At 38.1% G+C, this 17516-nt stretch overlaps 3 protein-coding genes across 5 annotated transcripts; 1 reads left to right on the top strand and 2 right to left on the bottom strand.

Annotated features, from left to right (window-relative positions):
- Positions 1-395: 395 nt before the first annotated feature.
- On the top strand, positions 396-5916 carry LOC126787819 (protein ALTERED PHOSPHATE STARVATION RESPONSE 1). 3 transcript variants are annotated; one of them, XM_050513728.1, is made up of 6 exons: positions 396-562; positions 1317-2485; positions 2730-2801; positions 3746-3960; positions 4154-4377; positions 4976-5916. In XM_050513728.1, the coding sequence occupies exons 2-6, from the start codon at positions 1375-1377 to the stop codon at positions 5664-5666; spliced, it is 2313 nt and encodes a 770-aa protein (XP_050369685.1). In that variant the 5' UTR covers positions 396-562; positions 1317-1374; the 3' UTR covers positions 5667-5916. The 3 variants fall into 3 exon arrangements, with proteins under 3 accessions (XP_050369685.1, XP_050369687.1, XP_050369686.1); XM_050513730.1 differs by lacking the exon at positions 396-562 and adding an exon at positions 1209-1225 and having other exon boundaries at positions 1336-2485; XM_050513729.1 differs by lacking the exon at positions 396-562 and adding an exon at positions 1209-1230 and having other exon boundaries at positions 1336-2485.
- A 2104-nt stretch (positions 5917-8020) lies between these two features.
- LOC126787835 (NDR1/HIN1-like protein 13) lies at positions 8021-9743 on the bottom strand. Its single transcript, XM_050513749.1, has 2 exons — positions 9461-9743; positions 8021-8990 (listed from the first exon to the last, which is right to left on the bottom strand). Exon 2 carries the CDS (start codon positions 8910-8912, stop codon positions 8145-8147), a length of 768 nt encoding a protein of 255 aa, XP_050369706.1. The 5' UTR covers positions 8913-8990; positions 9461-9743; the 3' UTR covers positions 8021-8144.
- A 677-nt stretch (positions 9744-10420) lies between these two features.
- Positions 10421-16122, bottom strand: LOC126787814 (probable inactive receptor kinase At5g10020). The gene is made up of 3 exons (XM_050513721.1): positions 14995-16122; positions 12775-14295; positions 10421-11265 (listed from the first exon to the last, which is right to left on the bottom strand). The coding sequence occupies exons 1-3, from the start codon at positions 15896-15898 to the stop codon at positions 10676-10678; spliced, it is 3015 nt and encodes a 1004-aa protein (XP_050369678.1). The 5' UTR covers positions 15899-16122; the 3' UTR covers positions 10421-10675.
- Between the last annotated feature and the right edge of the window lie 1394 nt (positions 16123-17516).

The following is a 17516-nucleotide window of genomic DNA, read 5'->3' as shown; positions in this document are numbered from 1 at the left end:
ACTAGGTCGAGACTCGAGACTCGAGACCTTGGCAATTGCCCATCAACTTGTTAGATCGAGGCGGGAAGGTTTCTCCATGTCTCATCATTTCAATAATCAAGTAGGCAAACATTGTAAAGGAGACCAAAGAGAAAGGGAGCTTTCCAGTTGTTCAACATCATCATCATCATCATAAACTTCAGAAAACACACTACAGAATACACAAGTGACAACGACCTGATGACTCTACTCGCACTACATGTATAGATTTGTTTCACAGAAATTCTTATGCACCGTTGTGTGATATATGACACAATCTTAGTCATTAAGAAAACAAGACGTAGAAAGAAACAAAGTGAAGCTTAGGTTTGACGCAGTTAAAAAAAAACACAAGAGAAAAGATTGACTGTAACTAGTTTAGTACTAAATGCCTTTTGCATGGTCATGGTGGTATTAGCGAAACTAGACAGTCTCTTCTACCGTCATCATCGGATTCCCCCATTTTTATTTTCTTCTCTGAAACTCATACACACACTGCGCGCGCTCTCTCTCTCTCCACCACCGTCAGGCGTTCGATTCTCAGGTTCGATTCAGATTGTTCTCGCCCTTGCTCTTCTTCTCTGTATTGGATTTTGGCTTCCTGTGTTTCCTATTTACGAATTCACATCATATTATGATCTACTTTTGTTTTGCAATACTGATCCGCTTCTCTAATTCTTTTGGGTTTGACTTGTCAATCAATTTAATATGAACAATTTGTTACAAGATTTGGTCTCTGACTGATAGATTGTGGATTGATTTTGAGACAAGACTCCACTAGTTTAGAACCTGATACATTCAACCATTCAATTGTTCTGCAAGCTAACCTTGGTTATCCATGGCCACTCAGATTAGATTGCTTATAGGATTTCTCACTTTTCTTAGCTTTATTGCTCGATTTTCTCAGTTTTGTGTTTATATCATTTGAATTTCAATCATCCAATTATGTAAATACACTACTTGCTGCGGACTCTAACTTTTCACTCATGTGTAGAAGCTGAATTTTTGTATCATGTTCTAAACTGTCTGTTACATTTGTTTTCTGCTACTTTTCTGTGCGGTGCCACTCTTTCATTTGTATATATTGTTCATCATCACTGCCCATGAAACCTTACTTCTGTCGGAAATACTTTCTATTGCATCATTCTTCAATGTCCTTCAATGTTTTTCTTTTTTCAACTGAATTGATTCAAGTGTTGCGCCTCAGGTTCCGTATTTTTCACATGATTTGTTTTGTGAAAATTATTGACATTTTCTGGAGATTTCCCATTTTTTAATATTTGTAGGTTTAATTTCAGGTAGAATTTCCATGTCCAGATGATATAATTGGAGGGATATTAAGCCAGATCTGTCGATATGGGGGCTGCAAACTCCAAAGTAGAGGAAGATAAGGCCCTGCAGCTATGTCGAGAAAGGAAAAAATTTGTTAAGCAGGCGCTTGATGGCAGGTGCTCACTTGCAGCCACTCACGATATGTACATTCAATCACTCACAAGTACGGGAACAGCTCTTCGGAGATTTGTGGAGTCTGGAGCTCCTGTTGAATCTTCTTTGTACACTTCCACTTCTGCAACCCCTGAGCCTCTTCTTCAAATTGAGAAGTCCCTCTCTCATTTCTCATTTTCTTCTCCTTCCGTGTCGCAGCACATGAATACAACAGATAATTTATCTCCCTCCCCTTCTCCTCCACATTCTACTCTCTTTCATGCCAATCATATGAAAGTCAGGGGTAGCTTTTCTAAAAAGGTTGAAGAAAAGCCTCCTATATCTACTACTGCAACTGTGATCTCCTCTAGTACCCCACAGAATAACACACCTCGCTCTTCTGGAAACTCTGAAACATCACCATTTGGAGATTCTTCAATCCTTCCAGAAAGTCCACCTTGGGATTACTTTGGTATCTTTCAACCAATTGACCATCAATTCTCTTCTCAAGAAGGGAAGACCATGAACCAAGGGTTTGAAAGTACTGATGACATAAGACGGCTTAGGGAAGAGGAGGGAATTCCTGACCTGGAAGATGAAGGAGAGAAGGCCTCTTTTCATGAAAGGGAAGAATCTCAGGATTCTGAAGATGAATTTGATGAGCCAGCCACAGATTCTCTGGTTCGAAGTTTTGAAAACTTCAATAGAGTACATGAACAAGTTGAAGCTAGTGCTTCACCTGCAGTACCCTCTGCAGAAAGCGTAACTTCAGAAACTGAGTTATTGAAAGGTCATAAAAGTAACTCACCTGATTTGTCGCCACTGAGAACTCCATCCATAGATGTTGAACCTGAAACTGACTTGAATAAAACTACAGTGAAGGAAGATTGCATGGAAAGTAAAATTGCACCAAAAGATCTTGTTTTAAGCATGAAAGACATAGAATTTCTCTTCAAAAAAGCTTACGAGTCTGGTAAAGAAGTTCCTAAGATGCTTGAAGCAAATAAGTTGCATTTCCGTCCGATATTCCAAGCAAAAGAGAGTAAGATTTCTCTCTCTCTCTCTCTCTCTATCTCCTATTAACTATTCTCTGGTTGCTAATGGAGCTCACTGTGTATAATTTATGACACATATAACTTTGAGAAAATAAAAAGGATGAAAAATTTCAACATTTTGAGTATAAATCCACCTAATTCTCTGTAGTACTGTTGTAAGTTTCTAAGATTTATATTTAGTCTTATGGAGAAAATAAAATTTGAACACTAGGATTTTTATTGTGGTGGCAGGTGGATCATTTTCATCTACATTGTTGAAGGCTTGTTTCTCTTGTGGTGAAGATCCTAGTCAAGTTCAGGAAGGTAAGTCATCTTGTTATTGAACTTCTTGAGTGATATCTGCTGTATAGATGCTGTATCTACTATGAAAGTCTTGTTATTGTTCTTTTAATACTAGAAAATCCAGACTAGTATTCTACTGGACAGAAGAAAATATTATACTAGTATACTCTGCAAATTAAAATGGACTTCGTATATGTCAAATGGTAGGTGGTTTAATTAGAGAATATTTATATTATTCAAGAAATATAGTTTGGGGAAATGTACAGCTTCCTATATGTGGAATGGATTAAAGATCATGGGTCTCTTTTCTATGATATGTTTTTCTGAGTGTTACTGATGCGTGGCATTTTTTTTGAGGTTGACAGTAATATTTGAATTAAAAATGACAATCAACTAAAGGTTTGACATTAGTTAAGTCAAGTAAGGACTGAATCAGAACTCTTTATATCTTTGAATCACATTATAATGTATTCACTGAACATAGGCATTACAATATATGGTTTGTAATTCACATAGGGGCAATTAGTATTACTATGAAGTTAGAAAGTTGTTTGAGTGGAAGAGGAGGGAATCATCTTCATAATTATTTGACTATATAATAAAAATTATTGAAAAATGAGAAATGCAATGCTGATAAGTTAGGTAATTATTGTTTGTAGATTAAGTGTGACAATTATGGTTTAGATACCGTAAATATTAACAGGAAATTATGCATTATTTTTTAACTCCCTTATTTAATTTATGTATTTTCTTGATTTGTTGTATGCTCTGACTTTACATGATACTGATGTAATGAAAGTCAAAGATACAAGAGGTACCATATAATTGATCAATGGTCAGAGTTGCTTTAGGTTCTTTTCAGATAGGCCTACCATGTTAAATGCATCTTGTTATTGCTGCTGTTGTTTAAAGATGGTTTTCCATCTTTTGATTACTGAGCTGATTTTTTCTTGATGTCCCTTTAGAGCCTGCTCAAAATGCTGTCAAATACATTACTTGGCATAGGACTACATCATCTCGATCCTCTTCATCAAGGAATCTGTTGGGAGCAAACGTAAAAGATGATAATGAGAATCGTACTGGTAACCTCTTTGATAACTTTTGCATGATCTCAGGCAGTCATGCCTCAACCTTGGATAGGTTATATGCGTGGGAAAGGAAGCTTTATGATGAGGTTAAGGTACTTTTGATGAACTAAACAATAGTTACATTATTTACGGATCGGCATCATTGCTGTTGAAATTACTGTTACGTTATATTTCACCAATTAACCTACAATGAACACAAGATGGATTTTTAAAATACTTTATAAAAGGGAGAGTGTATTGTTACACTCAGATAAATTCATGAACTTATGGAACCTTTGTTTTCAGGCTAGTGAGATGGTCAGAAGGGATTATGACTTGAAGTGTAAGATATTAAGGCAACTAGAATCAAAAGGAGAAAATTCTCAACAAGTTGATAAAACTCGCGCTGTTGTTAAGGATCTACATTCAAGAATCAGAGTTGCTATTTACAGGATTGATTCTATATCAAAGAGGATTGAAGATATACGAGACAGAGAGCTCCAGCCACAACTTGAGGAGTTGATTCATGGGTATGTATATATATATATACATATATATATATATATGTATATGTGTGTGTGTGTGTGTGTGTGTGTGTGTGTGTGTGTGTGTGTGTTTCCTTCCTGCAGTGCTTACAATGATCGAGTTATGCTATATTATGAAGTCCACTGAATAAACTACATCATGATTTGCATAGATATTACTTGCAAGAAATATATATCTACTTATACTATGTCAATTTTAAGTGCCCCCCAGGTACCCCTTCCATAACTGCCTTTTAATGGATTTAGACTCTTGAATATGTTTCTTATGTCAGACCAAAAGATAATAAAAATCAGACTGTTTCTATGGACAGCACTCAAGGAATTCTCCATCTCTCAGAGCAAGCCATTTGGATCTTGCAAGTATAGAGTTCTATATTTTGGACGTTGGTAACCAAAATGTTATTAAAGATTTAGGTACATAGATATGTCAAAAGTTGCACAGAGGAAACAAGAAATATACCGAAATAAATCTTGGAGGGTTTTTGGATTTGTTTAAATTGTTCGCGTGATTGTGTGTAATAATGATTCCATTTTTTGTTTTAGGGGTGCTTCACTTTGAACTTAATTTCCTATGTTATTGTAGGTTAAGTCGGATGTGGGAAGTGATGCTTGAATGTCACAAGCTTCAGTTTTCAATAATCTTCAAAGCTTACAACAATGGCAACACTAAGATATCTGTGCACTCGGAATCACATCGACAGATTACTCTCTCTCTTGAAGATCAACTCAGCCATCTATCCTCAAGTTTTGACAAGTGGATCAATGCTCAAAAGTCCTATTTGCAGTCTATAAATGGATGGCTTTTGAAATGCGTCTCTATTGCTGAGAAGTCTTCCAAAAAGAAAAGGAGGCAACCAGAAAACCCCTTGAGATTCTGTGGCCCTCCAATATATGCCACATGTGGTGTCTGGTTTGATAAGCTTGAGAAATTGCGTTCCAGTGAAGTGACAGAGGCTATAAAGACTTTAGAAAATGAAATTGCCAGTTTTGTACCAAGTCATGAAAAGAAAGAGGATAAAGATGCAAATTATTCTGGTGTAACATCTCAGAAGGATGATAGTGGTATTGATTCTGCGGTTAATATGTTAAGAGATGAAGTTTCCCCTTCAGGGATGTCCAGTTTTGATCGTTTCCAGAGAAGCTTGGCAGAGTTTTGTAAAAAGTTGAAAGAGTTTGCAGAGGCTTCTGTTAACATGTATGCAGATGTTCAGGTGGCCATCCAACGTTCAAAGAGCAATTACGATCAGATCAAATCCAAATCTGGAGTTGCTTAGTGGATTCAGTGCCGGGGGTTGGGAAACAAAGAAAAACATAAGAGCAGTTTTGGATACAATTTCGAATTGGATATTCGGATATGGAATTTGTATGAGAAAAATAAATGTGATTCGACTCCAAGTTTGTCGTGGGGTCGAAGTGGAATATAAAAATAATGGAGTTAATAAATTTGTAGCAGCTAGCATCCATTGTAAGTGCAAGGGGTTAATATATGGTATAGGTGTAATTACAGGGGTTGGTAGCAAGGGAGAGCCTAGTATGTAACATACAAAAGAATTGTATAGCTTTTTGTTGTGGTTGAAACTATGATTCTCACTGCTACTTGAGATACTGATGAATCCATGGTGTTCCCAGGCATAGTTCATCACTTCATCCTTTCATAACTCTGCTCATATATGTCACTTTTGTTAATCAGTTTTTGTGTCCTTTGCATATTCGCATATTCTAGTCCAGAGTTATCCAGTCAACTAACACGAGGTTTACCTGTGGGTTTACTGGCAGTAGTTTTCTTTTTTTTGTTTGTTTGATAGATGTTGCTGGAGCCAAGAAACATGTTTATTCAATTCTTGACATTTGCTAAGGCTAATATAATGAATCAGAAATGAATAATCTCAAGCTAATATAATGAATAATCTGTCGGCCAAGTCTCCTGAACTAGTCAATAACGGGTCTTTTTCATCATAGAAACATGAAACATTATATTTCAGACAGAAGGTCCACGTAATCTTATTGGTTATTGAACGATTTATTAAAGCCAATAAGACCATTTCCCAAGTAACAAAGAAAAAAAAGAGGAGAAACATGCATACATGTATACTAAGAGCGATAGCCATTCAAAATCAAAATGAAATAATATATCAGGTAACAGAAAATTTGTTCAGTTATATGATTTTGTCATCTATGCAGGCGATTGAGACGAACATGAAAGATATTGATATATATAATATCATACAATTTCTGCAGATTTGTTTGATTTGCCTCAATGTTTCAACTATTCTCTCTCATATCTTGATCTTTTCATCAAATGTGACACAGATAACTTGGATTCTAAGCTTAGTCCACCAAAACCGGTTTTGGTAGCTAACAGTACAAGATACAATCCAAGCATTTCATGGGGTTTCGATCGGTTAGCTTAAAATACATGCAGAGTATGTAACTGATCGATACTGATCGTTTGCCCCTAGTTACCCAATGTTCCAACTTCAGAGACGGGTGGCGCATACAACAACACAAGGCAGCACCATCTAAGATTTGATTACTGTTTGAAATGTCTACTTACTGGCTATCTTAAAAAACGATATATATCATCGATCAAAATTAACCATATCCCTGATCATGTAATCCACAAGCAGAATGTACCAACTAAATGATTGACTTCTAATCCTCATGCTGTGAGTTATGGTGCTGCAAATTTCCTTGCTACTGCTAAACATTTCCAGGCTGCTCCTAGTAGGGTTTCCACTTCAAATCCTACCACCAATATTATGTGGCATAGACCTTCTAGGAGCATCATCAAGATAAATTTTGACGGTTCAGTTCGTGATGACTCTGCGGCTGGAGGCTTTATTCTGCGTGGAAAAGATGGCCAACCTTTGTTTGCTGCTGCTTCTTCTTTTGGTAGTATTTCTGTACAATTACTGAGGCCCTTGCCATCAGATCTAGTTTGTTGGCTGCGATGGACCGAGGTGCGGTTAATGGAGTTATACAACCCTCATGGAGATTACTCAAGATCGTTCGAGACATTAAACATTTATCCTCTAGCTTTGATTGTATTAGCTTTAAACATATTCATAGAGAAGCTAACTTTGTAGCTGATGCCATTGCCGAACTTGGACATTCCTCTCCAGCTTGTTGGATTGAGGGAGTACCAAAGGAGGCCACAAGAGCTTTGCTCTTTGATATTGTAACTATGGTTGTTCTAGAGGTTTTTCGTTTTAATGAATTTCTCTCCTTAAAAAAAAACTAAATGATTGACTTAAAAAAGGGAAAATGAACTCAACAATACAGTGCAACGAGAGATTGAGGTTTTAGTTTCTGTATGTTGTTTGGTATGTTTTTCAATATTTCGACTCGCATCAGTCGCATGTATCTTGTATTGTCTGCTCATACTTCCGTAATACTCTTCACAATTTAAGTATACCAATCCGTATGAGTTAATCTACTATACATCAATGTATGTTATACATCCCACATCCAACGGTTGACAACAAATGTTATTTTTCTGACTCCACTCACAAAACAATATTGACCGTCGGATATGAAATGTATAGCATACAATGATATATACTAGAATTTTCCATATACCCCCTGCAGATTAAATTTGTTGTCAAAACAAGAAATGAAAAACCATAAGTCGTCTCTAATCCCAAATAATCATCAAAAATTGGAAAACCAGTGTGATAAGCAAGAGAAATGAGAACCAATATACAAAAATAATAGAATGAATCAACAATTTGGTTCTGTCTAGAAAAACAACTCTACCAAAGATCCACACCATAGTTGCAGTCTTTGGACACAATCTTGGCCTCTGGGGCCAGCTTATTTACCGTTATGCCACAGTCAACTTTAACGGTGATCTTCCACGACTTTATGGACCCCACTTTGATTCTAGCGGGCGCTCGGACATGCAACTTCAACGCCACCATGCCTTGCCTCTGCGCCTCCACCAGCCCTTCACGCGCCGCGCTCGTCAGCCTGATCCCCGTCCCCGTCAGCGCCGTCTCCAGCTCCGTCACATTCTTCGGCGGCTGATAAAACGCCGGCAGAGCGCCGTCACACAGCTTGATGTCAGTGTACACCACGTTGGCCGAGCTGTCCCGCTCGTAGTAGATGCCCATTTTTCTGTTGGGGTTCTCTGCGCGCACGGCCACGTCTACCTGTTGCGGCACCGTTGACGACGGCGAGGAGGCGGCGGTGAGGTTGAAACCCTTGAATGAGATTTTCTGCACCGAGTAGTTGGGGGACTCGGGACGAACGACGAGGTAGAAGACGACAGCGGCGATGGCGGAGAGGAGGAGGAGAGAGGCGACGGTGAAAAGGAGCCAGCAGAGGCAGGAACGACAGCAGTTGTGGCGAGGCTTTTGGCGGGTATACTTGTCGTAGAGGGTGGCGTTCTCCGGCGGGGGGACGCGGTAGATTTGGTCCTTGGGGATTTGGACGACGTAGGTCCCCGGCTGAGGGTTGTTGGAAGCATGCAGCGGCGCCGTTTGGGAGGCGTCGCCGCATGGGTGGACACGGTCGGCCATTTGCGGCAGACAGGCGCTTTGTACTTAGCTCCTTACACTGAAACCTAGCTAGCTACCCCGCGTGAGATGAGGGTATATCTGGAATGTTTGGAACAAAAACCAAACAGGGATTATTATTTAGGCATTGATTAGAATGGATTTTTGAGCATAAATTACCAGAAACGGGTAAACACGAATAATTTCTACGCTCCTTTAAATATGTATATATATGTTAAGAAACTGATACTTACGAAGAAAATGGTGTGAATTCGAAGTGGGGTGCACCTTGTGTTGAAACAAGAAAATCATATGTTTTGTAACCAAATATAAAAAGAAGAAAAGAGAGAATATGTTTAATTTAGAGGGGAATGAAGATCCAGAATGCAAACATACAAATTATTAAGACTTGATAACGGAAATTTCGAGAAATCATGGCCGGAGTTATAGGATGCATGGTTAACACACAGTTAATATGAAGCAAGAATAATCGATCATGATGGATGAGCAAATGAGCTAGATTGTATATGAAGGAATCAAGAAAGAACTAGAATTGGAGATGGGGGATTTACCTCAAGATAGGTGATAGAAACCCAAATGAAGAAGCGAGGGGGCAGAGAGCTAGATTGAAGAATGGACCGAAGTAGATGAATATGTAGGGAACTGATATATATATATATATATATATATATATATATATATAGTGGGATTTAGGTAGAGTGACCGAGTCTGTGTTGATCGAGTTGGATTAGCAAAAAATGTAAAGTGATCAGGTAAGGAGCGATGTGGATATGAATGGGGTGGGTACAGTTCATTGTTGGATGTCAAGATCGAAGAAGTATATATGAGAAGGCAAGAAAGAAAGACAATGAATTGGAATGAATGAGTCAATGAGAGAGAGCGGGCGTGTGTTTTTAAATACTCTATGGTGATGTGCGCGTGTGGGAAGACTACAGCGTTTTGGTGTGTGATTGCCGAGTAAATGGCAGTTGTCACGCGTTTCATTTCTTCTTCCCAACACACCACACACCATCCTTTTTCCGTATGTGAGCTCAGCACTAGACGCATATATTCTATTATGCACACGTTGCATTTCTTTTACCAAACATTATATTTTTAAAAAGGACCCTTTAAAAAAAGAAGTCTACAATGGAAATATCTTGAATAACAACAAGAAAGAACCGAAAAACTCAGAATGCCCAAATCAGGCGATCCCACACATTACATTTCCTGTTGATTTGCGACAAAACTTTGATAAATGAGAAAGATAGTATTTCCCGTGCCACCAAGCAGAAACCAAGGTCATCATCGTGATGGAAAACGTTGACTGAGAAATGATGGAAATCGTTGTTAGACAGACAAAAACCCCGAGAGAGGAAAAGTTGTGACTAGTGATTGAAACCTATTTACTATAAAGTTTTGATGGGCGAAAAACGTGTCTGCCACTTTTGAAGTTACTTACATATTAAGTTAGATTTATACTTGGGCACACGGGGTATGTATTTGACGGTACAAAAGTTGAATTACATATATTAGGGAGAGATTCCCCCATATGAAATCATATGACGGAGCAGGGTGAATGAAAATGATTAACCCCACTCATTTACAAAGAGCTTATTACTTAAAATAGTAGCCTTAACGTCTTTATCATTACAGCATATCATTTGGCAGATATAATCAGACAATCATAGAAGAAATTCAAAAAAATAATTAGACGTAAAAGAAAAGCAGAAGAATTGATGTATGGTGTTAGTGCTAAAGAAAAAGTTTCTACCTGAGCGCGCCCTTTAGTACACTATTCTCGAAAGGTCTTCAAAAACAGTTTTAATGTCTGGTCTCTCTGATGCTGGAAGGGTACATCTTAAAGCCACCTGCAGCAAACCATCAAGAACTCTAGGCGAGTACTTAGAACTGTGATTTTCCAATATCAGTCTGTCAAGGCATTCAAAAGAACGGTTTCCTTCTACCAAGAATCTCACCCAATCTGTCAGATCAACCACACCTGGTATGCCAGAAACAATCTCCCCAGAACTCTTTCCCGTCAGGAGTTCCAACATGATTACTCCAAATGCATAGACATCACTCTTCAATGAGGGGCAGGGTCTACTTGAATTAGCAAATTCAGGGGGCCGATAGCCAAGAGCACCTGCGTTCAGAACTTGTTCAGTGGTTCCAGCTGGAGTCAATATTCGGTGGATACTATAATCTGTAAGGTATGCATTGTGGTTGGGAGCTTCTAGTAGAATATTTGTAGATTTTAGGTTGCCATGGGGAATCGCCTTCTCGTTATGGAGGTAGTTCAGACATCTGGCAACATCTATAGAAACTTTGAGCCGTTCCTCAAGAGACAATGGGGAGAGTTGCCTATGCTCGACTTCTGCAAAACTCACATAAAATATCAGAAAAATCAGGTTAGAGCAGGGATAAAGTTAAGGTCTGACCAAAACAACAAAAATAGTAAATAAGAGCAGGAATTAAGTAAAAAATAAAAGGACTAAAATGAAAACAAATGTAAAATATCAGAAAGGTGTCCTCTCCACCATTCATAAATGCTCAGCTTAAGTGAGGGATGTATAATACATTTATATGTATGTAAGAGTGTTGTTCAAATGAAACAAATAAGTCTTTCTTTGTGGTACCGCATTAAGTTTTAGTTGATCAATAATTCACTAACAGTCAGAATCAACAAAATCAAAGATTGAACAAGTCTACTGCATTACTTTTGTTCACACTAAGCATCTCAAAATGTAAAAACATGGTTTTAAGACCACAGAATATGCTAATGAACTAAATAATGGCACAAAGTTTACTGAAAGGTTATTGTAAGCACTATAACAAATGGTTTCTTGTGATCTAAACAAACATAACATTAATGGACACTTGATCCACGAGTGGAGTTGATAAACAAACAGTAAATATTAGAATGACCAAAGAGCTTCTTCGAAAAAATAGAATGACATGGATCCAGAGCTTCCAAACAAATAGAATAAAATGAATCCAGAAGTTACAATTGAGTTCCAGAGTTTTTGTAAGATACACTAAGGTCATCGCCAACCGACCCAAGTTAAGGGTTAAAAGGCTCTAATTTAGAACTCTCCATCTCCAACCCATTTAAGTTAAGGGTTAAAAGGCATTAGATAAGGGCTAAAAGGGGATGGCCTAACTGTCCATCCAGCTGGTCTGGTGTCACATCTACTTGAAAGACTTACAATAAAAAAATCAAATAAAAAGAGAGTAAAAATTACTATGATCTCTACACTTGAAGACTTGAAAATGACAACCTACCACTTCAAAAGTCAATTTGTTGAATTTTTAAATTGCTGTATATGTAAAACAGAAGAAAACAACTCCTTAAATGGCTAGTATCAAGTTACGTAGTCACTTCAGTGTAGCCAGCAATGTATCCAAGCTCACACTATCATCAAATTTTGTTTGAAATTGCATGTCTAATAGAGAATTAGTGCAGCCAGGAAAAGTTATCTTTTTGAAGTTTAGATCATACTCCACTAAAAGAACTAGCCTTTCATTGAATGAATGTTTGATTAGCATTCAGGCAATTTTTGATTTGATGCGGTCAGGACAGCTTGGAAATGTCAAAAGCAGGAAGCAGGTGATAATATAAGATAATTCATGTGTTGGTATATATGCAAATGTTGGTAGTCTTATGGATGATAAGGAATGTCAAACAAAACTCGCAAGGTAAATATCATGCAGCTACTAGTTTCATATGGATGATATGAAATGCCAGAAAAAACTCACAAGGTAAAGTAATATAACATTCTAACAATAAGTGCAAGTAACATGCAGATAGGAAGGTATTTAGTGAAACCAAGGGAGGGGAGCAAAATTATTCAGATTCTGCACACACTGAACACAAAGAGCTTACCATGGAGATATAAGGCCAAAGATTCAGCATTGATATAATTTGATATAATAAGTTTCTCATGCTCCTTTGGGCCCCAATAGTAACCCTGCAAAGAAACTAGATTTGGATGTCGGATGCTCCCCAGTTTCTTTACTTCTCTAGCAAAATCTTTCCTTCCTTTTGCTATTCCCTCCCTTAACCATTTGACAGCAATTACATGACCCGACTCAAGCATTGCTTTGTACATTGTTCCATGACAACTTCTTCCAATAGCTTCTGCTGGAGCACATGAAAGCTCTTCTGCTGTGAAAGCCAAGGAGCCATCAAACAGATGTAAATCACCAGCCAATTTATCTGGGGAACAAGTGTTGAGAACAGCAGAACTACTGAATGGTTGTTGCCTTTTGGAAGGTGATGGGTTTGAAGGCGATAAGAGAGATGTGGGAGAAAATACCCCTTCCTCTAGCTTTTCTGTTTCAGGATGACTCAATCTTTTAGACTTCTCGATACCTGATGAAGTATCACTGGCATCATGAGTAGACTCCTTAGCAGATGATGGGGAAGGCTCTTGATGCAAACCGTATGAAGATTTTGAGTCTTCAGCTTTGTCTGGTGCAACACCATTCTTTTCACGACTTGCTTTTCGACTGCTCTTTATACATCCTTGACAGTTGGCTCTATAATAGATCATCACGCATGAAAAGGCTACAATAGCTCCCCCACCAAGCAAACCTACAATCAGTGCAATTCTAATAGCAGCTTTTATAGGAGACCTGTGACTTCTTGAAATCATATCTGGGACATTGTTTGGTGATGATATGGAATGAGGAAATACCAGCAAGGAATTCCCTGGATAAAATGCTGAATCAGGGAAATGCCTTAAATTTTCAGGTACAAGACCAGAAAGATTATTCAATGAGACGTTGAATTCTTTCAGTTCTTCTGGAAGCTTCTCAGGAATACTACCTTCAAAATTGTTAATGGACAGTTTTAGATATTCTAAGCTACGAAACTTGGTGAGTTCTTGGGGCAAATGACCACTCAATGAATTATTTGACAGATCAAGGGACACCAGGCTCAAATTTTGAGCAGAACCAATTGTAACTTCCTGGATAGGTATAGAACCAGAAAAATTGTTGCCTGACAAGTTTAGATCAGTCAATTTTGTTGAAGAGAAAAGGCTTGGAAGGAGAGAACCTTGTAGCCGGTTGAAGCTAAGATCTATCACTTTTAGTTCTGGGTATGTACCCAATACTGATGTAAGAGCACCTTCTAATGAGTTATTGGATATCTGAAAAGAAGTTAGCCTTAAAAATTGGGATGTTTCGGCAGGCAAGCTTCCTATCAAAGAATTAGAACTCAGCTGCATAACTTCCATGTAATTTCCCCAACTATGGATTCGGGACAGGTTACCAGTAAGCATATTATTACTCAAGTCTAGGATGGCACAATGCCCAACATTGGCCGGCAAGGACCCTGATAATTTATTTGAAGATATATTCACCTTCTTCAGAGTTGCAGAGGTTATGCTTCCTACTGGACCTGCCATGATGGAAATTTAGTACATTTGAAACATATGGGCAGGGAAAAGAGATGATGCAATTACTACATTTGAAAATTGATAGTTACAGCATTTAAAAGCTGGTAACTTCAGGGGAGAAAACATGATACACCACACACAAGAAATTTGAACAGACCACCGTAGCAGTAGCTCTCGTACAACACTGACATAAACAGAAACCCCATGATTACATGTATATCGCATTAAAAGCATCACTTCTTTCAGCATGTTCATGCATTCACCTTGCCTAAACAGAAACCCCACTCTGACCAAATATATATTAAGAACCTAATATCCAGTCTTTCAGATAGTTTGCGGACACTTCAATCATCACTTCAGGTAAAGATGGGAATATAGCAGGGAAAAATGACCATCCAATTATGACAATGACATGAGAGAAAAACTTTATAAAGCAATTGATATTCCAATAATAATTAGTATGTTTTGCTTCAATTTTATAAACAAAAACATATAAAACTCACTAAAAGATTACTTGATGGGATACTGAGTCAGCTATTTCAACTTGGATTTTCAAGTTCGAAGGCAAAAATTAGATTCAGCAGACCATTCCACACAATAATTTTAAATGACAAGAAAAAAAAAGATAAGGTGAAAAAGGAAAACGTTTACATGAAACTCTTCAACAAAGTTGAAATCAGAAGACAATATAGGAGATGAACCTTCAAGATGATTGAGACTAAGATCCAATTCGGACAAGAGCATTGAGGTGCCTTGCAACAGAGCTTCTGGTAGAGAACCTGATAGCTGATTGCTTCCGAGCTGAAGTATCCGGAGAGAGACAACAAAATTGAAGGAAGGTATATGACCAACTAAATGATTATGACTAGCATCAAACACCTCCAGACTATCAAAATACGGCATTCCATCATGGGGAAAAAGCTCTCCGGCCAAGGAGTTGTGACTCACATTCAAATATTGAACTGAAGAAACAAAAGAGGAGTTACCAATTTCCAAATCCAACGAACCAGAGAACAAGTTGCTGCTTAGATCAACATGGACCACGCTACCCATTTGAGATAGAACAGTCATGATATCCCCTGACAAGGCATTAGCTCGAACGTCAATGTACCTCAGCTGTTCAAGTTTCCCAAAACCAGAGGGAAAAATGCCTTCAAATTGGTTTGAAGACAGATTTAGAACCGCTAAATGCTTCAAGTTAGCTAAGCCGGACGGAATTAACCCGTGAAATAAATTTCCTGAGAGATCTAAATGCACTAGAGAATGAATCAGAGCAACCTCGGAGACAGTCCCCGTGAGCTGGTTGTTTGCAAGGGATAAATTGCGCAGCACTTTAAGGCCAGCAATGGCCGAAAAACTGAACTCGCCAACAAGACCAACGTCGTTAATAGAAATGGATGTAACAAGGCCATCACTACAGATTATCCCAAACCAATTGATAGGGCATCCATCAGAAGCCAAGGACTTGGAATTCCATGAAACAAGAACCTGGCCAGAAGGGTCTTTCTGAATGCCTCTTTTGAGCTCCAGGAGTGCTTCGAAGTCTGACTGCCCTGATGCTGCAACTACTCCCAACAACATTAACATGAAGCAGATTGTCTGCATTACTCCTCAAACAGCATCAGATTTGAGGCAAATCAAGGTACTCAAAGATTTCCACCTTAGAGACTTAGGGTAAAATCCAAATTATTTGGAGTCAACAGCAGCAGGACTAAAACATTGAACGACAAAGATACCCAACAAGTCGACTCCAACAATCTGAGTGAAAGTACAGAAGCAAGAGTGTGGTGAATATAATGCTCAAACTCACAGCTTTCAGGGCTCCAGGAGCGAGCAACTTACACAGTTACCGACTGCCAGAAGAAACAAGTGTCCTCAAATCCTTGATGTACATGTACTGCTCCTCCTGGAATAGGAAATTTCAAGTAGAAGTGATGGAGATGGGGAAGGTGCAGCAGCCACTCCAATGATAATTAATTACTTGAAACCTCAGTAGTGCCAGTATAGTGAGAAAGTTCTCAGAGAGCAGGTGGCTCTGTATTTTTATCATTAATTTGCGAGAAAACCCAGATAGAGACAGCTTCCAGTGTTACTTCTTTTTTCTTATTATTTTTATTATTATAATAATTAATTTTTAATTTCTCTATAGTTTTTTTTTGTGGGAGAAATGATCATTTTAATAAAAACCCTCGAGAAGTTAACTAGACCAATTTCATTGTTACGACATGTACCTTACTTTAGCAGTATGCAGGTTATTTGGACCGTAAATGGTACCCAGATTAGTACTTTACCTAGATTTTTTACTTTAGTTTCGAAAAATGTTGACTGGTTATTTGTCGACGTTTTAAGAAATTTTTCTTTATGAAAAATGGAGACCTCTCTAAATTGAGTTTGTAGACACGTGACACTCACAATTTGGGTATCGTATATGAAAGTTATGATCTACTAAAGTTAAGCATCGAAATTTGATTAAAGCTTTCGCAAGGGTAAGAATGTAATTTCACAATAGCACCCTAATCTAGGCCTCATCATTTAGCCCGAGAAAGCATGCTTTTGTGGGTAGAAGGTCAGACTTAGTTTAGAGGTGTGAAACCCGGCCCGGGCTGCAAGGCCCTACCTGTAAAAGCCAACAAAATAATAAAATATTATACATGCATATTCTATTATGTTTAGAATAAAACTATCGCATTATGAAACAACTATATGAATGAATTTTCTCGGGATCGATCGACACTAACCGATATGATTGGTATATATATTTAGTGACGCTATAAAAATTTCATCCATTTCGGACTTCATCTGACCATCGAAATTTCCGGTAAACCGAAAACACTAATATGTCATAAGAGATGACCCATTACCAAGATGCGAATGCCGAAAGTCGTTTGCATATCTAAAATCACCTTATTTTTGTCACCGATCATGCGTGATCACACCGAGGAAACCCATTTGGTGAAGTCCTAGTCAATGAAGTTTTAATGTGTTAAAATGCCTCTTTTTTGGTTAACCGTTGTTGGTACCCGAAATATCATGCACATGACAAGCACATTTTTTAAAGTAGAATGCCAACTATGTCACACGATTCACATGAGATCTTATGATTTTATAAAGGCTTAACTATAACTCGTCAAGCAAACACTCATTGATGCGGACCCAAGCCTCATTCATGCATCATTGGGGCTTGTAGTAGTGGGCATTGTGTGGAAGGTTATAGAAACGCATG

The sequence above is a fragment of the Argentina anserina genome, chromosome 3, assembly GCF_933775445.1.
Source record: "Argentina anserina chromosome 3, drPotAnse1.1, whole genome shotgun sequence".
Lineage (NCBI taxonomy): Eukaryota > Viridiplantae > Streptophyta > Magnoliopsida > Rosales > Rosaceae > Argentina > Argentina anserina.
Note: the sequence above shows the minus strand (reverse complement) of the source record. Positions and strands in the feature narration are given on the sequence as shown.